Here is a 23,894-nt window from a genome sequence, read left to right as displayed (position 1 = left end):
TGGCAGAATAAAACGAGTTATTTTTATGGTAAGTATTAAAGAGAAAGATATCAGGCTCATTTTTAAAATGAAAGAGGTTGATATAGTGGAACTGAGCAAACAAAATTGCCTTTCCCTGATACGAAGTCAAACCACAAACTGCCAAAAAATGAAAGATATTAAGTCTCAAATTCTTTTTTTTTTTTATGAAAACCTAAATATCAAACTGTAATCTTCTATTTGTCCTGCGAATATTTTAACATAGCACATCCCTTACATCAGAAGTGAGTTTGATATTCAAAGATAATAAATCATTTTAATGTCTTCAAGAAACTCCCTTTTTATTTCTTCCATCTTTTTATGTCATGGAAATCTAAGATATTTAATTGTTTCTCAACTCTGAATGTCAGTAAAGCAATCAGAATACTCGCAGCTAACATCAACACAGCATGGAATAAATACTTATCTGTTGAAAAAGAAAACATTTAACACAGATCCTAATCAGACGTTTCTGTACAGAAGGTATCTCTGAACATATCACCTTCATCTAGAAGAAGGTCTAACCATGATTTTCTCCCCAGGAAGCTTAAACACTATTGCCACACTGCTGTTCAAAATCCTACAAACAAGAAAAACACACAGAGCTTGCCAGATTTGGACCTCTTCTTCACAGCTACAACATTTACAGAGCCCGGCATGTTTCTTGTTATCTTTTACCTAGTAAACACAAATGGGAGATATGATACTACTCTTTTGAAATCAGAAGGCTAAAACATCAGCCAACTTTGTTCTTGATTGTGACTGTGAGGAAATAATGTAACTTATGACCATAAGACATTAATGAGAAAAATACACACTGAAATAAACCACCTGTCTGTCAACCTCTCTTTGGTATTTTTTTTTTAAGGTATTTTATTTTAAGAAAATAAGAACAGAAAAATGCACAAGCTTCTGCTGCTGAGAAGTCCCAACACAAACAAAGGAAGTGGCAGGCACATGCTTCTCCACTATATTCCTCACCTCAATACCCAGCTGTGCTTCCCAAAGGGGGGTTACCTCAAGCACAAGAAAGGTCTCTCCACTTGGAAAGATCCAAGTGTATCATTATAAAGAGAAAACTTCACAGACTTTCAGCAACTTTTTCTTTTTTTTGTGGTGGTGGGTTTTGTTTCGTTTGTTTTAAATGGAAAATGACAATTCCTGAGACTCTGCAGAGATCTCCAGCAAAACATGCAATAAAACATCAGTCAGGTTTACCAAGAGAAGATACTAGGCATCTGGCCAGAGCTCAGATCCTCAGCGATAAGAACTTTGTGCCACCAGTACATTAAAATGTACAGATCCAAAATACCATATCTTTCCTGCCTTCCTAGTAAAGAGAGAAAAGCTAAAACATTCTACAAAGGTCTGTGAAGCCTTCTTTCTGAAGGAAATTTTTTCTGGATGCAAGCACTCAGCCCAGTCACTTCATTTTTATTTTTAAATATAATCACAAGTTGTTAGGTACATGGCAAGTAGAGCAAAGCATACTTGTTAGCAAGCTATCTGCTGTTTGTGCAGAAAAAATAAATGTGCAGAAGCAACGTCCTGTGATACCTAGCACCCAGCCTAAGCAGATGAAGTTTGCCTCCCTGCAGAACAGAACAGCTCTAGAATTGTCTTACAGCACTGCAGACACGGTGCACATGCCTCAGTGTATTTGCAAAATAAATATCCACCTACCCTGTTTTTCTAAATTATCCATTAATGTCTGAGTGATGTTTGTGAGAGATGAAAGTGGCACGCGTTCACTTGTCAATATACTTTCCAGAGCCTGTTAAGCAGACATTCAACAGAATTAAACATTTACTTCACTTTACTGTTAAGACATATAAGATAAGCCAACAACAGTACAACTTTGACAACGATTTACAGGTTTTTTTTCGGTCTTCACATATACTTGTGGCATAGTTTGAACCTATAACAAGGTCTGCTGGCCTGCTCTGTTTTTATTATCTCAGCTTTTACTGTGAAAGATGCCTTCAGGAAGTCACAAGTCAAAGTAATAGCTCCATGATTTGCTTCAAGTAACTCTAGGAAGAACTAAAACATTCTAAAATGTTTAAGAAAGATTTATCAAAACTAATAACACAACTTTTTTTTAATATTGAAGACCACTGGCATTAAATATTCACCTGTTTCTTTGTAGCAGGGTATTTAATATCAAGTATTAGTTCCTTTGCTTCAGCTTCAATCACGTCTGTGAACAAGGAAAGTTATTACATTAATTCCTATTTTTCAAGTGGAGTATGAAAAAACAAGTCAACTTGCATTGCCGCTGCAATGCACATTAGTTTACCCTACAGAATTTAAGATACTGTTAAGAAGCTGCCAAAACTAAGCTTGGAGGAAATGAAACAGCTCAGTGGCATCTCTTATTCCAAATCTACCTTTCATAAGAAAAAAGTATTTTTGAAAGGAAGGAGGATACATAGATTGAAACAATGATTTCCATTTCATAGCAAAACATGTTGCAAAAGGCTCATGTTAAAAGCAAGCACTCAAAGTAGGGTTTAATCAAGATTTAAAGGGTAGGTAATGCTCATACTGGATCCTTGTATGAGATAAATGTATTTCAGTAGTTTATGAAAAAAAGCCAGCTCAGGATCATAATTTACAGCACACGTAGTTATCAAAATGTCTGTTTCTACACTTACAGGACAACAAACAGAAGAACCACCTCATAATATACAGCTTGAAGAAACTATTTAAGAGGACCTACCTAGATCTGAGGTTTTAGCTTTGAGCAAAGCATTTAACTTCTTCACTAGATGCATATCTTTTGCTCGCTCACTCTTTTTATCACTGAAGAGAAATAATTTCATTGTATGTGTTAATAAAATGGAAGTTTTCTACTTGAATTATATGTAAGCTACTTATAGGTAACACCACATTAACTATGTCAACACATACAAATCAATAAGGCTATTACCAAAGAATCACTCAGTCTGAGAAGGAACACAAGAATTGCCCTCTACAAATAGAATAGTCTCTAAAAACAGTACTAAAATTTAGTTACACAGAGCAAATACAGTCCTTACCTCAATGCAAAATGAAAAGGTACATGGACGGTTTTTACACTTCCAGAAACTGGATCAACAAGACATATCTGGTAGGTCTGGGGCTGCCATCCCTGACTGGTAACGTTGTTTAAACCCATTATTTTATAACCAGGATACAGCAGTCTGAAAACAACGAAAAAAACATGGCATTTAAAGGAAAGAATATCAGCATCCTTCAATGTTCAGACATTTAAAAGAAGTTTTTGTTCAATTAAGCTAAAGCTTAACATCTACTAAATCAAGAAACTATATAGTGATAAAGCATGACAGAATCCCATTCTATATAGTAAGCCATGTTCAGTATAAACACTGCAGGTAACACAAAGAACCTGCCAGTGCTTTCCACTTTTGCCAATGGTATATCCACGTGCTGCAGAAACACAGAAAGCGTGTCCATATGCTAAAATTTCTTACCTACAGTGCTTCCCCACATTGAAGGCCCCAACACGAGGCCCTTGCTGTGTGCTCCAGACTTCCAGAATTCCTCTCCTTGGAGCATAGATCACAAGGAACTGAGCCACTCTGCTTGGACACTGCGCATTTCCAAATGGAGAATAATCAATCTTCTCAGTTTCCCTCTCATGAAGGTCCTCTACAGTCTGTATCCAACCAACTTCTGCATCACGGTATCCTTTGTAAGAAAAGTGATTCTTTGTTGTATGAGTTTTCCAAACCATAAGTGAAATTTGAATGTATAAAACAAGTCTATAACTAGAAATACTATACCAGGAAGGCTGCAAAATATTCACAACTCTATTAATGAGAAAATATACAGTCAAAAATATTTAACTCATCGGGTTTTATTTGCTTAAATAACAAAACTATTTCACATCTCAACAGCCCCACTCCAAGCCACAGTAGGGAAAGGCTGGCAAATACATGTCTGAGAACCAAAAAAACCATGAGACTCTGGCACTACAACCTAGGTAATACAAAGCTCTCAGTAACAATGAGAAGTAAGCCCAAGAATATTAGGAAGCACCATATTATACCTACAAGCTTCGAACATGAAGAGCAACTAAGATTATAGAAAAACACTGGGAATTCCAAGTCTGAAAATAAGAAGCCATGCTATTTTGTAACACATTACTTGCTATATTGACATACAATATCATACCTTTCCACATGCGAATTGCAAGTCCTCTTGTAACGTCCAGTAAAATAACTCTTCCAAAGTCATCTGTCACTGCTGCCAAAGTGTTACATGGAGAAAGACATATTTTTTCACCATGGCGACGGGAATCTGGAATTCCAAACCTAGAAATCAAACAGCAAATCACTACATACGTTTTTCTTTTTTCAGAAATAATAAACAGTAATAGATTAGCTTTTCATTAAGGTATCAAAAAGATCTGGGTAAAATTAAGAACACATAATGATCGAGTTTGTGTGCTGTCTACTGAGGGAAGCAGAATTATCTTGAAGGTCTGTTAATACCCTACTGAAAACCAAAATTCAGGAATTAGGATAAGCAACTGCCTTGTGAAGCACTGTCGGACAAGGACCTCAGAACAGTGGGTTACTTTATAAGCCCTCTTTATTCCAAATAGCCTTGAACATACTTCAAGGAAAGAAAAACACACAAGAAAAATCAACCAAATTTAGTCTCTTATCTGTCTTGAAAGCATTAACTTACAACCTGTTTTTCCCATTCTTCTCTCTCATTATCCTACAGGGAATCAGCGTACCTCCTAATTTTTCTGCTCTTCTAAGTTATCATCAGTCGTAAGCACTTCACAGTTTCTTTGAAGTACTTCAGCGATAAATTTCAGGTGATATTAAAGTATTTACACTGACACTGAACTATGCAAGCTGTTCTTTCACATCAACAATGAGTATACACACTTCTAGTTGAAAAAGATGAGTAATCTGCACAGAATGACAAACTGAAATGAAACAAAGCCCAAAACAAATGATCTACGAACTACTATAGCTGTTTAACATCAGGAAAAACACAGGTTCATCAGTTATGCACCTTTAAAAGCCAGTTAAATAATTAAGGACACAAGAGCTTTACAGCAATTGAGACAGCATATCAAACTTGCCTCACTGCCAACGGAGTTGCAGGTTCAACTTTTGGCTTCTGTTTTTGGACAGGCTCTTCCTCATGTTTGCTCTTCCAACCAAGCCAGCCACTTACAATAGAAAAAGGCATTAGAAGAATTATACTAACAGTTCAGAAAAAAAAAATCTTAAATTATTATGTAGCTACTACAACAGATCACTTCATATAATCTTTTATTTTATTACCTGGCAGCATGAAATAATGCTGAAGTCAGTTTACTTGCAACTGCTAAGGCAACATGAGACAACAGTGGCTGTGAGCTACCCTGAAAGGAAGAAAAGCGTTTAGGTAGTCAAGAAATAGCTGTGATCTACCCTGGAATGAAGGAATAGTGTTCAGAATGCCAAGAAATAGTTCTTACACTGAACTCAACTGCAGAATACTTTTTCAGGCCTCTTATGGACTTTCAGCACAGAAAGCATAGCTTTAACACTGCAAAATTTTAATTCACTGCCCCCAATAAGGCCATTCTGATATCTCTTTACCATTTCAAAAATCCTGCTGCAAGTCACTGGTAGCTCAGTATGTTTGTCTGCAACAGAAGTTAAAGAAACTCTGTGTATGATTTACTATGGACAGTTATCTGGTGTATGGCTTTTTGTCATAATTACACTGCAGAAGCAAGCACATAATAAAAATCCCAATTCTAGCACTTTCCATCAGCTTCTGAGCCCAATAAGGCTAGCAGTCTGAATGTACAAGACACACACAGCTACACTGGCATTCTTTTTCTCCAATACGAGGGGAAAAAAAAGTCACAAAAAATTCCAAACAGGAAGCATAAACATATCATAGGTATAATTAAGCAAGAGTTGTAATTCTCTTCTATATGTAGTGGTTCTGTTTGTGCATAACCAAAGACTGAAGGCCTCCAAAAATCCTTAAGATGCATGTGAACACAACCACAATCTAATTATTAATAAATAAATCCTCAAGGTACCTAACTGGCAATAAATTAACAAATGAATGTGACATTTGTTTTGAGCTAAGGAATTAATTTTCTCAGTGACAGAAACCAGTAGACGTTACTCTCCAAATCATTTCTTTTTCTAAAGGTCAAGAAAAAGGTGAAACATCAGCATAAAATGAATATAAGAACACCTATACAGGGATGAGAAGGATTAATCATTCAAGCAGTTTCAGCAAGTCAGCTTTGTAGTACGTACCTCCAGGGCAAAAAAGAAACCAGTGAAGGGATTGGATCCAACAGTGACATACTGAGACATAGCAGGTGGGCTGTTTTTTATAGCTGCATTATATCCACCTATATTGGAGGCAGTCTTCATTTGATCAAAAGGAGATAGTGTCATAATGCCTACCAGAAACATAAAAGTGACTGTCTTATACTTTCAGAACAAAAGTACACAATTAATTTAAGTCTAAATACATTCCTGCCTTGCTTTCTTGACTCATCAGACAACATTTGGAAAGGAGTAGCCCTAACTACACTAATTCCAAAGAACACAGCAGAAACCTAATACATTTTAGTTAATTAAAAAACATATTTCGCTCTTCTAAGCAAACCAACTAAGACAAAGTCTCCTAGTTTTCATTTAAAAAAAAAAAACCTGGGCAAAACTCATTGCAGTGACGGAAAATGGGAACAATCTGACACGATAAGAGAAGGAAAGCTTCCACATATTGCCCAAACATTAACGACTACAGAACCAGTAGAGACACATGCTGAAGAACAGTATCAGTACTGTAGAGTCTAGCAGCAAAAATACATGGCTAACAAAATCCACTTCACTTGTGTACTCAGCACCCTTGCAACTTCATGTCTATAAGAAAAGATGGAAGAGTAATGAAGTTTACTGTCTCCCAGGCTTCTGCACATTCCTAAGGAGTTTAAGACTCTAAGAAGTATGCTGGTCTCTTTTGGAAAGGTACAATTCCAAGTTTTAGTTTCTTGATATGCTAGAGCATACCAATATCAGTCTTAAATTGCCTGCCAGATGGTGCTTTAACCTGACAGAAACAGAACTGCATCTATCTAGTCTCTCTTTGTTGTTTCTTACCAAACAAGAGGACAAGGCAGCTAGAGCTGCCTCCCTGTCTCTCTCCTCAAATTGATAGGAGAATACTCAAAACAACTAGAAGTACAATAAACCTCTGGTGATGGTTAATGAGATTATTCACTGCATCAGTCTTCTCCCACTTATTTCTACCCAAACAGTACCACTAGTAAGTGCTCTCACCCCAAGTTTAACGCTAAAACATTCAATTTCATTCAAGCCAAAAACATGAAAGTACACAGAAATGCTTACCAACACTAGCATGGTCAACAATTGTATCCACGTCCTGCAAACCCCATTTCTTATAAGCTAGAGGTGGAGGCTGAACATTCTCATTGCCAGATGCTGCAGCTGACAAAAATTGATAAACACACACAAAAAACCCTCTACTTAGTCAAAGGAATAGATTAACAAGAAGAAACTGATGGGAACTGAGGAATAACTTAATTTTAAATTAACACACATTTGAATAGCTGCTGAGGTAAAATGGCATTTTGAAATACTTTCCTTGATGAAATTAAAACACTTACTATTAACTGAATAGAATTTCACAATATCCATCACAACTATACTTACTATTTACAGAGTCCACAAATTAAGTACGGCTTATTCTGTACAAATTACAGAAGGCCACTACAGTTTATTTCTGTGGTCTAGGCATATTTATGTGGCAACTCACAAGCCAAAGAATTACTTTAACAAGATGCTGTGAGTTAATATGGCTAAGCACCACACAACTGCCACTCACTTCCCCCATGAGGGATGGTGAAAAGAACTGCATGAGTTGAGATAAAGACAGTTAATAGGTGAAGCAAAAGCTGTGTGCATAAATAGAGTCAAACAAGGAACTCATTCACTGCTCCCTACCAGCAGGCAGATGTTTAGCCATTTCCAAAAAGGAAGGATTTTGTCACACAAAAAAAGGCATTTCAGAAGACTAACAGTACCTCTGAACATCCTCCCTTCCTCCTTCTTTCCCCCAGCTTTTATTACTGGACACAATGCCATATGGTATGAAATATGGTCAGCTCTCTTGGTTGTGTCCCCTCTGAGAAACAAAAAGAGCCTTGACTTTGTACTGTCCAGCAACAGCTAAAACACCAATGTGTTATCAACACTGTACTAGCAACAAATCCAAAACAGCATAATATGAGCTACTGTGAAGAAAATTAATTCTATCCCAGACACAACCAGCACACAGTACTATGGTGAGAATGTACAAAATAGTCAATGGCACTCAGACAACTTGTGCTCTGAGGACATTTTCTGTGGTGTAAGGAATTTCCTTAAATGCAAGAGATGCCTCCATATTAAAGGGCAAGCAAGAAAGATTCAAATTTTACCTTGACTTGATATCTGATAAGTGCAAGTAAATAGTATTTCACATTACACAAAATTAAGAGACTCAGAAATAAGAACTTCCTCTTAACCATACCTCTTGCTACCTGGTTGCGACATGCACGCAGGGACTGAAAGAGACTGAAACCATCAATTGTCACAATTGCTGCTGGATACAGGATACTTAGCTCTTCATTCTGTAGAAGAAAATTAGAGAAGACAGATAAAAAAAAGAGAAATCACGGCAACTGTTATAACACAGTAGCTAGAAAATAAGCTGTTAACTACATGAACACAAGTATTACATCCAAAGAGTTAATTTCTAACAAGTCCCAGGCAAAATGATAAGGCAGAACTACAAGAACTAAGTGTTACGCTGTCCCATATATAAACAGTTATTTAGGCCTGATATTTTATCATTTTATCTTCTTTCAATCATTCTTATGCTTGTTTAATACATCTTATGGCTTAGGGAGAAAATATAAAATTTTCAGTAGCTTGTGAAGACCACAGAAAATCAGGTCCATCTGGAATACAACAATGCTTTACGAGCCAAATTCTGTAAGTGGATTAGCACTTGCATTACCACTTAGGCATGAAAACATTAATTTGGTCATATAAATTCAGGATTCAAATTCCTTAATGTTTCTGTATTTCAAAACCGATCTCAAAAAACATCATGCTAACATTGCACAAACATATGCATAAAACAAACTCAGAAATGTCTTTAACTTCATTAGTTTTCTGCACACCGCATGCCAACTCAGTCAAAAGCAAAGAAAGTTGGCTTTTCTACTAAATAGCTTGAGCTCTACAAAAACCTTCTCTGCAGGAAACACTCATTATGACATGCACATTCTTAGCACTCTCATAAACATTGCTTTAACTTTTAGCTATCTTCTCTGTGAAAGAATGTAAATGCTTGTGAATGTGTACATATAGCTCCTGGCACCTGCCAAGTTTTGTTTTCTCCTTTCATTCTCAATACATTATCATATTTTGTGGACAAATGAAAAGATAGGAAATGAAAGTAGCCTTCCTTAGCAATGCTGCTGCAGAGATAACCACAATAAATCTACAGAGCAAACTAAATACTACTGATAACAAAAGAAATGCTGAATCCTCCTCAAACTATAAAAGCAAAAATAATTCTAGAACAAGAAATGCACAGTCTCTTGTAAGGAATTTTCTACCCATGAAAAAACTGGTAAAGCATGTAGAGGATTCACAGAGAAGACTCCCTTCCATACCCCTTAACACTGCCACTTCGCTTTTGAAATAATCTGACAAAACCTGTTCTGTGACACCAGGATGCCTGGGAATTTCATAGGTTCTGCACTTAAGCTGCAGGACAGGATCTTCATTTAAAAGCTGTGCAAGAAGCAGTACTCCACTCTAAAAGAGAAAGAATAATAAGCGTGACCATTGCTGTCCTTTTTCTCAGGTAAGGCAAAAAGCATAGTCAGTGAAATTAGATGTTGTTTAGAAATAGATGTTTATTACAGTGGCTTTCTTGTGGGCTCACCGTGCTGAGAAACATACCTCAGTGTAAAAACGAACATAGCCAGAGGTGAAGCCAACCACAATGCAGGTCCAGTCAGGACGACCCGTGGAGCTCCTGTTTCATAAAGACACATTAGAAGTTAAAAACGAATCCTGCTGTAAGTCATAAACATACAAAGGTATAATGTAAGGAGAATGCATATTCATAGGAATATCAATCCTTACCTCTTCTGACTTGCCAAGGGGATACATAATACACTACTCACACATTCACTAGAAACAGAAAGATAAAACTAATGAGCATATTTTATCCTCCCGTTGTAGAAGATTTCTCTACATGACATCTTCCTAAGTCAACATTTGAAATATATTAACAATATAGGAATGCAGAACATAATTTGTCAAGCTCAAACTAGAAAAGGCAAAAAAAAGAAAACCTTCCTTTTAAAGACATTTTGAATTACAAGGTCATATACGTACCTAAACAGATTGCAATGAGTGCTTATTACACCTTGTTATCGTTTTCCTTCATCACTCAAGAAAGATCATTCTGCCAGTACTCTCAGTAAAGATTCACGGCTTAAAAAACAAATACTACACCTGAACCACGCTTCTCAAAATACAGTTCTGGAATACATTATGTAACCAAGCAGATTTTTACATCCACTGTATTCATCATTATAACTTGATAACATTTCAAGAAGTAACCTGGTCTTCCCAGCTGATGGAAACTGAGCATGGCAGGCACAGCATGCAGAAGGCAAGCAGAGGGGCAAGCCTCAATATCTCAGATCAAAAATTATTTAGCTGTTTCTACAATGGAAAAATTTACACTGTCTAGGGAAACAGCAGCAGTACAAAGATTTTATGAAATACCATTTAAATTCAAGGTGACATCCTGAACAGCATTTGAAGCATAAAAGCTTTCAGTACTATGGATTATTTGCATTTCAGGCCACCTCCATTCCCCAAGAAGTGATTAAATAACCAGGCTAGACAATTACAGAAAAAAAATTCCTAAACACAAGTTTGACATGAGTTGCAATATAATCACAATTTAATAGCAATTTCAGTGAAATCTCATCTTTAAGAGGAAAGCTTAGCTACCTCACAACAGTATCGGTTAAAGACAGCTCTGGGCAAAAAATGCCACAAGCCTTTAGACAATCTGGCAGTGACCGTCCTACTGACACCTCCACTGAAATAGAACCCTCACCTACAGGAAACACTTGCAAACCTTAAATCAAGCTGCAACAGATTTAGCTGTGTCTATCTAAAGAAAGCCACCCAATTCTACAACAGAGCTGAAAGAACAGTACTAAGCTCCCAACAAGGGGTCTGTTCATTTGTTGTGGAATTTGTTTGTTTGCAGCAGAAGATGACATGGTAATTTCAGCTGTACAACGGGGAAAAATCCTGAAGGGACACATTACAAAACAGTTCAACTTCACTGCAGCAGCAGGCTTACTCACACAGGTTTGAAAATGTCTGATTAATTCGGCACCTCCTGCAGTATAACAGAAGGCTGAAGCCAACAGTCACGCTCAAATGCAGACAACCCGAGACTGCAAACTTGATAATGAAATCCAAATCCTACTCCATATGGGTGAGTCCAGAAAGTTTCAGTCTGGTTATTTAAAGACAGATCTAGCAGAAATTTCATATATATACCAAATGTATTTCCAAGGCAAATTTTGTAACTGTTCTAAATGACTTAGAGCACCAAAACCATTTCTAAAAGTGGCAAAAACAGGTAAAAGGCTATTTACTGTAGAGGTCACAGACAGATGAAATTCAATGCATCTGAGCAGATGAACACAGAAAAAGCACACAAATGTTGCTCACCGCTTGTAATCTGGACTGACTTCTTAACCAAAGAGATCTTCGTATTTACTTGAGGTTTTGAAAATGAAAAGAATTATTTCTGGAACAACTTCATACACTTCCAGTTGCAACATCCCCTACCAAAATTCCACCTCTACTCTAAAAGTAGATTTTCAAAAAGCATTCTTCTACTACTTGTAAAAAGCTTGAGAACCCAGACTTGTTCAGAATTTCTAATTTACATGCAAATATGTTAATTTGCACAGACAGCATTCCTCCTAATTTATACAAGCATGTCCTGAGACACACTACCCATGAATGGTGACCACTGCAAAGCTCACCCAGATTACTCAAATTTCTGTTCTCAAAATATGAATGTATGAAAACATAAATGCACTTGGACAAAAGCAAAAAAAAGTTACGTTACAAATTATTATTAAATAGAAAAACAATGTTTTAATCACAACTACATTTCAACACCTACCCTTCTTCAACACTCAGACAGCCGCTCCAGCCAACAGCATACTGCATTTCTTCTTTTCCCTTGTCACTCTGCTTCCATTTAGCTATGATTAAAAATAGACACCATCTATAAAACTGTAATGTCTTACATCTCACAGAATTCTATTCCTAATCACTCTTTCATAAAATACATCTTATCACACTTAGATTAAGCACAAATTACATACCTTGAAGACTAAAAAGAGCATTACCTTTACTGGCTTTTCTAAAAAACCCCTATCTCCATACAAACTTGTATAGAACCATATGCTATTAAAATCATTCTGAAATGCCTAGATTTGTTCAAAAAGTTACATACAGTAATACCCACTTCATTAAATTTTAAAAGGTTCAATCAATAGAACAGAATCTTTGAGAGAAGAGTACTAAGCAAATGCAAACTTCTTCTGGGATGATCACTGAAGCTTAAACAAACAGCAAAATTTTTAATGCTAACCCTGAGAACATGGAAATCCTACACTAAGTCTGACAAGTTCTAACCAGCACAGTGCTAGAAAACACTACACTTTCCTATTCAGAGTGCTATTACAATTAACACTTTGTTTCATCAACTTCCAGTTGCAGATGGACAACTAAGAAAACTAGCACTGTGTGGCATTTGTTTGACACCTAAAGTTTAAGACACAAGGACACTTCTGCCACTGTGTGGTATAGTTACTGCTGAGCAGTTCAGCAGCACCCTCCAGCAGGTAAGCTAAATCATCTCCTTATTCTTGATGCAACAGGAACTTTCTGAGGACCACTGCTGTCTTATTTTCTGCAAAAAATTAGCAACAAACCCACACTGGTTTTGGATCATATAACTCTGCAAAGAATAACATTTGCAGTATACTAACTTAATGCAATCTGCCTAATTACCTAATTCTTTTCTTTTAAAGCCATTACTCCTTGCCCTATCACTACACTCCCCAATAAAGAGTCCCTGTACAGCTATATTGCAGGTCCCCTTTAGGTAACAGAAGGCTACTGTAAGGTATCCCCAGAGCTTTCTTTTCTCCAGGCTTAACAATCCCAGCTCTCTCAGCCTCTACAGACAGGAGAGGTGCTCCAGTCTGAACGTTCTCATGACCTTCCTCTGATCTGCTCCAACAGCTCCATGTCCCTCTTATTTTGGAGGCCCCAGAGCTGAATGCAGTACTCCAGGTGGGTTCTTACAAGGGCAGAGTAAAGGGAAAGAATCACCAACATATGCTCATGTACAACCAAACTGTTACTGGCAAAGCAACCAGGCCATTGCAAGTAGGTAAATGGAAGCTGGCTCTTCAATGTTCACATATTACTAAGGATAACTCCGGAAATAGGGGAAAAAATAGATTTTGCCCTGACTACTAATAAACGTATATGCTTACATACTTAGCAGAACATATACTTACACACTAAAAAGACTGCCTTCTGTTCATTAGCTATTACCATCAGGTCATTTGTCGGTGACAAGGACAACACACAGTCCTGAAGCCAGTAATTTCTCTGGTTCTTGGAAGCAGATTCTTCTTCTTCCTACAGGTAAAGCTTTAGTTAATGTATGCAGTGATTTTTAAACACAGCACAACGTGCAAGATTCAAATTAACACTTTGGCTTAATCTCAATACCAGTGCTGAATGCACAACCACCTATTAAAATTTCTAGAGCACAAATTTGCACAGAAAAAAAGCATGATGCACAAAAAGGCATCAACCTTACACTAATTATATCTGCAGGTCTGCAAATTAGTAATGAAGCTGCATTTGCTTGGATGAAATGCAAGTCTCCACCGGAGAAAAGCTGCAGGAAGAATTGACAGACCACACTCGTGATTGCCTTTACATTCATTTTCTTTCATAAGGCCACAGCATAAAAAAGTCACTTTGTGCACATAAAGAATACGTTGAATGCCTATCATCCAGTCAATATTAGCACTGTATGAATACTCTGATAACCACCTTTGTCCATGCTATCACTTAATTCACACAAGTGAATCTTTTCTTCATGTCATTCTCGTCTGTTTATGGATGCCAAATTCTATAGCAATACTTTTTCCGCAGTTACACTGGGAGTGAGGATTGTAGTATTTATTTTGGCTTTTTCCTTTCACAGTTCAAACATGGCAAAAGCTTTAGATTATATTTACTAGCAAAACACATGGTTCACAACAAGCTACACATCCCAGTTAAAACTAGCTTCAACTCAACTAATTATAAGAAACATATGAGGGTTAAATGCAGAGCTGTTTTCACCTACAACTCCCTAAAATGCAGTAGTAGGAAATTCCTCTAAAAGGGGTGTGTGTGTGTGTGTGTGTGTGTGTGTGTGTGTGTGTGTGTGTACAGTGCTTTCAGACATATGGTTTGGATTTTGGGTGGTCCTGTGCGGAGCCACAAGTTGGACTCAGTGATTCTTGTGGGTCCTTTCAAACTCGGGATATGCTAAGATTCTATGAAATGCCCTAGGAAAAGATCTATTTCAATTCAGTTACACTTGCTGAATCTACCAAATTACAAAAGCTTATGACACTTGTAATAAAAATGTGGCCTGATAAATTCACTTCTTTGAAATGGGAGCTGAATATCCATCCCATTTGAGCGTTTTTATACTCCCTTTTATTCCCTGACATCAGCATGGGAGTGACTCATCCCTAGGAGACACCATGCTCATTTAAACTTTTCACCTCAGCTGTAATATCCGTTTTCTCATTCAAGTAAAAAGTTAAAGATTCTGCCCCACATCTTGGGCATACTTCCTGCACATTTATATAAATACAGAAGATAAGAGGCATTTTTAGCTAGGCAAGGTCTGGATTCCTCAGCCTACCCTATTAGTCTAACATGGAACTTATCAAGCAGTTTTCTTCAGATGATTCATTCGGATGCAGAGGATTTCTACAGAGAAAGCTTCCCTAACATCTTATGCAAGTCATCCTTGACAGCTACAAGTCTCAGCCTCAACACCAACCCCAGACTAACTGCATTATTCTCGAATACACTCATTGAAAGAGGGATGTTCTTCTCCCTGTAAAGAGCAACGGTGCAGCCCTCATACTGCTTGCTTAATTTCATCTCCTCTTTAACACCATCCGTACATAACAACATAAAGGGAGTACTGTGTGACCAGTAGGAAAGTATTTACATCAGTGGTTCAGGATTTCAAAGTCTACACTTAAGACTGGTTGATGACCATATCTTCATTGTCATGCCCAGGTCCCCAGAAGCCACCATTCAGACAGCTACTAAGAGCAAGGTATAGAGATACGTTCTTCCTTGCCACCATATCTAAATAAAGTTAGCTACTCTTCCCTTTTTTCCCCTCAGAAGCTGATTTCAGGCACTTGTTCCAAGTGAAATTAAAGTCTACACATCTTTTTTTTGTTTTTTTTTAAACCATTTTACTCTTCCACTTTTATCGAAATCTGATGCATTTCCAGCATTCCTCATCCCCCGTGAATATTTTGGACTGTCATTCCCTAACCACACAGGCAGCTGCAAACCATTAAAGCTGACACAGAGGACACAGCGTGTAATTACATCAGCTTACATCACTGTTTTTAGATTTCTGGTAATTGCGCTTCCCAATATTAGTTATATATTGGAATGGCAACCAGCAAGAGAAGAATGAAGGATGCAGCTCATTCAAAGCGATGAAAAAACAGACTGCAATGAAGAAGACCCATTACCGGGTAGGTACGCTCAAGTTTTTAGATTGGTTCAAAAAGATCCTATCAGTCCTCTTAAGAAAATCATCAATTGAGAATTAAGATGCACACACTACTGTGACACAGATAGCAAGGCGACACTTGCATCATTCCATCTTTCTTCATACTACAGCATGAAATCCTAATAAATCCAGCCCAGTCTTACCTACAGATTCTCCCATACTCTCTCAGAGTGAATTAAAATCAGGAATAATGCACATTAATACTGAGATTACTACACTTTACAATGCATTTCTATGACAACAGTTACATACTTAAGGAAGCTCTCTTGCAAATCGCAGAAGAATGTTTTAGTTCAGTGTTTATTCTCAGCACGGTATTTTTACACACAACTATGAAACAGTTTTTCTAAGAGACACCTGGATTCTGAGACTAGATGCCTGAATTTGTGCCTCCACAGTAACTGTTCAGAAACTGCAAGGGAAAATGGGACTGAAATGCGGAGACCTAGAACTCATGCATATGAACTTACAGGTTCTGGTAATTCTGCTTCATCCCAGGCTCCCCAGCCACCATCTTCCCAGTTTGTTGGCTTACCTGTTTTCAACAGACCAAAAAAAAAACAGTCACATGAATATGACATAAGCAAGAAAACACACGAAGTGGATTGATGGCAGTTGTTTTCCTTTCTTCACAAATGCACTGTAACTTTATTAGTAGCAGATACTAAACAAGCTTTACAGGGAAAAAACAACAAAAACATGAAGAGGTAGAGCTGGATTTCTTCCTATTTATCTCCACTTTAAATCTATGAAAAAGTTAAAAAAAACCAACAAAATCAAGATGTCACCTAAGTACAGATTAGAAACAGGTGGAGCAACACCTGACAGACTGTGTGCAGACCTCTGGGCCGTAACAGCTTACAGTGCCTGATGCAACACATCCAGCACACATAATGTGCAGGGCCTCTGCACATTACGGAACAAATTATTCAACCACATTAGCCTTCTCTCAGTTTCTCCACAGCCCTTTTAAGAAAGCCAAGATAAACTTCTAGTTTGTGTCAGCAAGCTGAAACAACAGTAGCTATGAAGACCTAAATTTTAAGCTTTAGCTTGATTTAAAATTGTTACTGCCTCGAAGACAGCAAGAGTACAATCTTGTACATATTAGCAGGCAGCTAGAGAGAAAGTAAGGAGACAGGATGCTCTCTCAGCCCTTCAAGGATTCATGTACATGCCCTCGAGCATCATACTGATGAAGGTCAGAAGCCCTGTAACATCGTAAGAACCATGTGAGAATAATCTTGTGATTTTTTTTTTTTTTGTATGAAAAATATCATCTTTTCCATATTGGTGTTATTGGTTTGTTTTTCAGTCAATTGCAGGACAAGCCGGTAGCAAGGTAAGTCCACTTTGACAGGAAATAACTGTGTGCAAGGAAATGATAACAGAATCTCCAAGGCCAGGACAACACAGATTCGACTACCATTACCACCGCACCCAGAGAAGCCACAGCAAAGATGAAGCTACAGCCTCCACAGGGAAAAGGAGCACGCTGGCACTGCCTATTCACCTCTTGGCAAAACAGTGCAGGGGAAAGTTAACAAGACACCAATCAGTTTCAGTGGCATCATTCAGAAACCTCAGGGAAACCACAGGCTTAGAAAATAGATCAAATAAGTTGAGAAAATTGCCATTTGTAGAGGGAAGCCTACTTCTCAGCTGTCTTACAAGGGATGATCGTTGGTCTTATATAACAACATTCGAAATTCTTTCATCTAAAAATTCTGAATTTGATGAGAACTGAAGGTTCCAAAGGTTAGCTGCATGCAGGCCCTGAGTAGTAAAAGATGTATATCTCCTGCCGTGAGTAGGTTTAATACAATTCTGAACCACCACCACCACCGAAAGCCTCAATAAGACTACAAGCATCACTGTAAGAGCTTAAAAAAACCAAGTATAGAAAAATTCATATTGATGTTACTGCTTCAGGTTTCATTAGACTTCAAGCATTTCCTGAGGAGTTCTAAGAGTTTCATTAACTGGTGTCATGGCTGCATGGACCTTAACAAGTTTAAGCATCTCATCTCAACCTAGTTTAAATTTAGCTTTAATCAAGCAAGGTTCGGCCATTTTGGATGACCAAACAGCATGAACAAGAACTCTATTTCTCTAAAAACTCTGGCTAGTTTAAGAACAAAATCAAACTAGAAAACAAAACAGAAATTGAAGTCTATACTGTGCTCACACAGATTTGAATGAAGAAAAACAACTCTAAAAATACTTTAGCTTAAGAAAGAAGCATTCCACCAACACCGCTGGGAAAGTGTTTCACAAGACTGTGTACGACCAAACATCCAATACATGAGTAACCCTTGTTAAAATTGAAACCTCTCCACCATCTATGAAAGGGGTGAGTCAGCCAGCTGACTGCATCATCGCCAATACAGAGCTGGCTGCGCAGTTATCTCAAGAGGTCTACCTACGTAACAACAACAGTCAGGCTCAAATACAAGATGAGGCTTGATGACTTTCCAGAATAAAGGAGAATTTTGAATATAAATGGCAAGAAGAAAGCAGAAACCAACTCAATATTTAGTTTAAGGTAGCTAACTAAATTCCAATTCCATTTGCATTTATTTTTTCAAAAGAAAAAATAATCTCCTTTCTATATAATTCATGTAAGAAAGAAAATTGTCAGTGCATCACAGTCCAGAGAGTCAAAATCACCTCCAAGAAGCACCATCAAGGCCAATGCAATCCCAACAGCACAGAACAGACCGACTACTCCACCAAAACTGCCTCATCAATGCTGAGACTCAGCACCCACCACAAAACCCTCACCGTGACAATTCCTGCAGCCTTTATGTGCACGGTTGCACTGTAAGTGTTGTCATCATCTCTCAGATGAATCTAGATAGCTCAGAAATCCAGACAGACTGGAAAATACGAGGTAATGGGGAGGCATCATTCCACTGGTGATGCTGCAAAGATCTCTCGCAGCTGTGACCTGCTCTGTAAGGCCAGCATGTAATGGCTGTAAGCTGGAGGACAAGCTTGCTCCTTTGTATCCACCCAGTATTACACAGAGTGCCCCATGTTCTTTAATGATATGCATTTCTCAATCCCCTGTATATGTTCCTTCCATCCTTCCAGGCATTAATTCTGGGAAAATGGTGCCCCTATCCATATCAAGAACTTCTCCTACACAAAGCAACTGAAACTGTGAGTGAAGCAGGGTATTAAACAAGTAATTGATCTCAGAAATAATGGAGAGAGAACCAGCAGGGAGGCACATCTGTAATAATTCAACCACAGCACAGCATTATTAGTTAGTGTAAATGCATCACAAAGTATCCCACAAAAGAAGATGGAGAACACGTGTTGAAAACTGGACCCCAAAGCTACAGTGATCAGACTACCCCTACATATGTGGATATATCACTTCAAAACAAATGCATAGATTTTTTTTTTTTCCAAATGAGATAAATTTTAATAAAATACTCAAGACAGAATATTGTACTCAATGTGGTATTGGATTTTAGTCCATACAGTCTCAAGCCGCATCATGTAAAACTGTAACATCTGTCCTATTTGCATATAAAACCAAGTCATGCACCGATTTGTTCTATGCCTTGATTTCATATGGGAAGAAATAGCAGCTTCTTTTCTCTTCAGGCCATTTTACAACTTCCTATTCAGTAATCACAGGACGTTTATTCCCAAAGCTCCCCCTAAACTGGGGACTGCCAGACATGCTGGGCTGCCTTGACAGCACTACTAGGAAGCCCCTTTGAAGATCTGTATTGTTCTTATCTTAGAAGAAGTGAAAAAGAAAAAAAGATGTCATTCAAATTAAGTTAGCTCACTAATCCAAGAAGAAACAAAAAGCAGTTCATGTATTTCTTGTGATCATCTAAGGGAGAAAGAATTGCTCAACTGCTTTAATCTGAGAAAAACAATCACAATTTAAAATGATGCTGTACTACAAAGCTTTTTTTTTTTTTTTAATAATGCTGCAGACTTCCATGGTTTATAGTGATAGATTACTCAAAAACAAGCTGGAGGTAGCACGGCAGGAAGGAAAGGTCGTGAAACAATATAGCACACGAAACAAATGAAGCTGATGACACAAAACGTAGCGCTTCCTTTTCCAAGTGCGAGTCACAGCTCCAGTTCTCAGTCACAGCAAGAAAGAAGGAAGGCTATCCACTCAAGATGTTACAGCAGTAAAAACAGAAAAGCAACCAGAACAAAACAAATAAAAACACCAACAGGTGTGAAGGATACTGGAACAAAGTACTCTGACCTGAATTGAGAGCACATCATTTCATCTGCCCCGTATCTCAGAATGTATTATTAGGTATCAAGGCATAATCTTTTTGATATTTTATAGAAATGGCAAGAAAGGAACCTTAAATGTATACAACACAATCTGGAGAGTGAGGATCTAATTGAAGAGGCAATACAAAAAAGTTTATCGGGAGGCCCTTCAACAGGAAAATACCAAACTGAATAAGAGGCATACAGATGCACTTAAGAATCCCATAGCCAAATGCCATTAAGAAATTAATTTTATAATGCATTTTTTTTAACCTCGTTTGAAGCTCTGAAATAAAAAGCCTGGCTTTCTGAATTTCTGAATCAGATTAGTTGGTCTAGATAAAGCCAAGTGTGTTAAGCACAATTCCAAATATGTGGTTTCAAGGAACAGGGCTGAAGAATGCTTTTCAGGATGCTGTCAATTTAACACTGCAGGGTTTTGGAGAAGAGTTCCTCTACCAAGGTTAAGCTATCATTCCTATTGTAAAAAGGGGCAGAGAAGTGACACATCGTGGCTCTACACAAGATATAACAAGGTCAAAACATCCCCCTTGGTCTCTCCCTCACAGCCAGCCCCACCATTTTGATGCTGTAGGGGGCCACGTACCACCCTGAAGTCACCTGCTTAGTACCACATGCAAGCATCATTGCCTGGGAGCTCCCAAGGAGAAATGATCTGGGGGGATGAATGTCATTTGCGTAATGGGAGATAAACACATTTGTGAACTACGAATATCCACACACCAGGCAAGCACTGAATTTTTGGTTTTACTTCATGTTGACATCCCCACATCCTATCTAGCATCAGGCCCACCTGGCTACATCACCAATGTGCTGTAAAGTGGTTTAAAAGACACAGTTCAATTTCAGCATCTGCTGGAACAGAGATACCTCTTATCACTTTAAATAAACTGTAGATAAATTCCTCAAATTATAACGACTATAGAAAACCTTAGGACTTTTCTGATCTGCCACACAAGTCAGCTGCTGACTAAGAAAAATGACTGGATTAATACGTAGGCATAAAGAATAAAGGAAGAGAGTCAAAAACAGCAACTCAGAGTGCAAGATGAGCAGTGACTGCATTACCTACACCATCTCACCCAGTGTAATACGTTTCCAAACATGCTCACAGCTCAATGACTCAGTTGCTTAGACTGCAGAGTGGCAGGAAAGCAGGCAGCAAGAAACGACTATAATTTCTATGATTTCTAAAACAAATGGAAAGGGAAAGGAACCTCCCATTCCACACCGCCAAAGCCATTTTTCTCCTAACTTAAGATACCGACACAACTTGCTCCCTTCTAGCATAAGACACCTCTCCAAATTATAACAGTGCTCCTCCCGATCAAAACAAATGCACTGAGACGTTGTGCTCCAACATGGCCTGCTTGTGAGCTTTAATTGAAGCCGCATTGAGGGCTCTCACTCACTTCGAGCCAACAGCTGCAGTATCAAAAAAATTACAGCCACCAATCCAAAAGATGTGAATAAGTCTAAATGAACGGCACTTTGAGAAACACTCAGTTCTGATACTCAGCTTTGATGACTAAAGAAGCAAATACAAAAATAGTCCCAAACAGAGCCTACTCATTAAAGAGGATGAGCAGCACATTCTAGAATATGCAATCTCAATGCTGCTATCAATTTTTTTGTGCTTCTACAGCAGATGAAATGCCTCTTCTCTTTACAGCTGCCATGTGATAAATCCACACCAACAGAAGCGTCCAGAAGTTCCTTTACACCCATTAGTCTTGCATGTACTACCAAACGACAGAGAAATACTTGAATTTCTTTCAACAAGTACTTTTAGAAATACAAACAAGTTACAATCTTTAGCTTTTATCTTCAGTATCCAACAGGCACTTTACAGGATGCTACCAGTTTCAAAATCCTTCCTTTAGACCTTTAGATACCATTGACACTAAGCCATGCGGAATGTGTGTGCATTTTTTGGAGTATCATACGATTAAAATGAAAAGCACAGTAGCAGAACATTACTGTTTTCTATTAGGAGTTCTGAATAATCAAAGATGTGTGATGATTACATAAAATTCTTCCAAAATTACTTCTTTCCAAGTGCACTTCGACAATAAAGTGTATTAAAATCAAACAAAAAGAAGCCAACAAGATTCAGCAGTAAATCAGTTACAGTGTATTTTTAAATTTTCACAACCTCTGTGCTGTCTTGCCCCTTCTAATCCCCTACCAGGCGTTTTAGATTTTTTAGATAAGCATCTCAGCATTCCCTCATAGCTCAGTTCATAGATGAGAGAACTTGAGAAGGATCCCGACTGCCTTCTTCAAATGCATTCCTTCCACGCTGTTGCCAGAAGGCCCAACAAGCGTGCTGAAGAGTTTGTTTGGTGGTTCAAATGAGAACAAAAGCAGCCACGCAGCAACAGTTAATGCCATATCACATCTGTCTGAGGTCTTTCTGTGTGAATGCAGCGAGCTGAGCTTTTTCAGACTAGGTTTCAGGGAGTCATTTTTCACTCAGAGAGCGGTGAGGCCCTGGCACTGCCCACAGAAGCTGTGGTGCCCCATCCCTGGAGGTGCTCCAGGCCAGGCTGGATGGGGCCCTGGGCAGCCTGAGCTGGAGGAGCAGCCCTGCCTATGGCTGGGGGTCGGTGATCTCTTCCAACCCAAACCATTCTGTGATTCTGACTGCCCCGTGCTACGCAAACCTGGCCTCCAGCTCCTGACTAGTTGCTTCGTGGCTTCTTTTGTTCTCCTTGGAGCCACTAAACTAACTCTTTAGCACACTTACAACGCGTTTTGCAATCTCAGACATGCGCACTGGCTCACTTTAGGAGACCATCCTCTGAGAGCTGCACTCCTTTAAGTAGGACACCACAAACTTCCACCGCGAAAGCAGAGACGCGCAGCGCCTGAAGAGCTTCACTCCCACCCTACAGGATGAGGACGAGTACGGGAGATCGGACGGGCACCAGAAGTACCCCAGCAGTAGCACAGCAGAGCCTGCAGACGTGGCACGCCCAGCCGGCACCTTCCTCGGCAGGCGGCATCCTCAGCGGAGCCGGGCTGCCGCCTCACCGAGCCCCACACGCGGGGCCGAACCCCAGCTCCCCCTCCAGCAGCGAGTCGGACTCACCGCTCTCCCTGCCGGCCGCGGCGCTGCCCTGGCGGCGGTGCGGGCATAGGAAGTCGCGGGCCGCCTCCAGATCCTGGAAGCTGCCGAAGGGGACGAGGGCGCACGACATGGTGCCACCGCGCCGCTCGACCCGGAAGCGGTCGCCGCCTTCCCTCGCAGCTGGTGCCGCGCGTTCCCGCGCAGGGCGCATGCGCGGAGCCGAGCGCCCCCGTCCTCGCGACGGCCGTCACGTGACGCCGGCAGCCGTTGAAGGAGGGGGGAGGTGGGGGGGGGGTGGCTCTGCCGCCTTTGTGAGGGGTGGTTGGTTCCCGCCCGCTGCGTGGTGTTGAGGGCGCTCCGCCGCTCCAGGCAGTTTTCACCTCAGGGCCAAGACGTTATGCAGTAATTGGCATGCGAGAGGTGCCTGAGTACTTGGTTGAGAGGAATAGCCGGCTTCCCAGCCGCTCTGGGTCTGAAGGGAGGCGCGTTGAGGCGCTGACTC

The 23,894-nt window shown here is 39.2% G+C and overlaps 1 protein-coding gene across 2 annotated transcripts in view; it reads right to left on the bottom strand.

Annotated features, from left to right (window-relative positions):
* The window catches only part of RAB3GAP2 (RAB3 GTPase activating non-catalytic protein subunit 2), a 40,303-nt gene extending 16,763 nt beyond the window's left edge, over nucleotides 1–23,540 (bottom strand). The window contains exons 1-18 of one of the 2 annotated variants that reach the window (NM_001163800.3): nucleotides 23,414–23,540; nucleotides 16,506–16,570; nucleotides 13,721–13,844; nucleotides 12,310–12,391; nucleotides 10,227–10,274; nucleotides 10,041–10,116; nucleotides 9,792–9,893; nucleotides 8,596–8,695; nucleotides 7,413–7,511; nucleotides 6,312–6,460; nucleotides 5,331–5,410; nucleotides 5,126–5,215; nucleotides 4,198–4,337; nucleotides 3,495–3,711; nucleotides 3,060–3,203; nucleotides 2,741–2,823; nucleotides 2,154–2,218; nucleotides 1,702–1,792 (exon numbers count right to left, since the gene is read on the bottom strand). In NM_001163800.3, the coding sequence (NP_001157272.2) occupies nucleotides 1,702–1,792; nucleotides 2,154–2,218; nucleotides 2,741–2,823; nucleotides 3,060–3,203; nucleotides 3,495–3,711; nucleotides 4,198–4,337; nucleotides 5,126–5,215; nucleotides 5,331–5,410; nucleotides 6,312–6,460; nucleotides 7,413–7,511; nucleotides 8,596–8,695; nucleotides 9,792–9,893; nucleotides 10,041–10,116; nucleotides 10,227–10,274; nucleotides 12,310–12,391; nucleotides 13,721–13,844; nucleotides 16,506–16,570; nucleotides 23,414–23,522 (1,864 nt within the window). In that variant the 5' untranslated portion in view covers nucleotides 23,523–23,540. The remainder of the gene's footprint in view (nucleotides 1–1,701; nucleotides 1,793–2,153; nucleotides 2,219–2,740; nucleotides 2,824–3,059; nucleotides 3,204–3,494; nucleotides 3,712–4,197; nucleotides 4,338–5,125; nucleotides 5,216–5,330; nucleotides 5,411–6,311; nucleotides 6,461–7,412; nucleotides 7,512–8,595; nucleotides 8,696–9,791; nucleotides 9,894–10,040; nucleotides 10,117–10,226; nucleotides 10,275–12,309; nucleotides 12,392–13,720; nucleotides 13,845–16,505; nucleotides 16,571–23,413) is intronic. The other variant, XM_015283645.4, reaches the window with a different exon arrangement.
* Between the last annotated feature and the right edge of the window lie 354 nt (nucleotides 23,541–23,894).

Source organism: Gallus gallus, chromosome 3 (genome assembly GCF_016699485.2).
Source record: "Gallus gallus isolate bGalGal1 chromosome 3, bGalGal1.mat.broiler.GRCg7b, whole genome shotgun sequence".
Lineage (NCBI taxonomy): Eukaryota > Metazoa > Chordata > Aves > Galliformes > Phasianidae > Gallus > Gallus gallus.
Note: the sequence above shows the minus strand (reverse complement) of the source record. Positions and strands in the feature narration are given on the sequence as shown.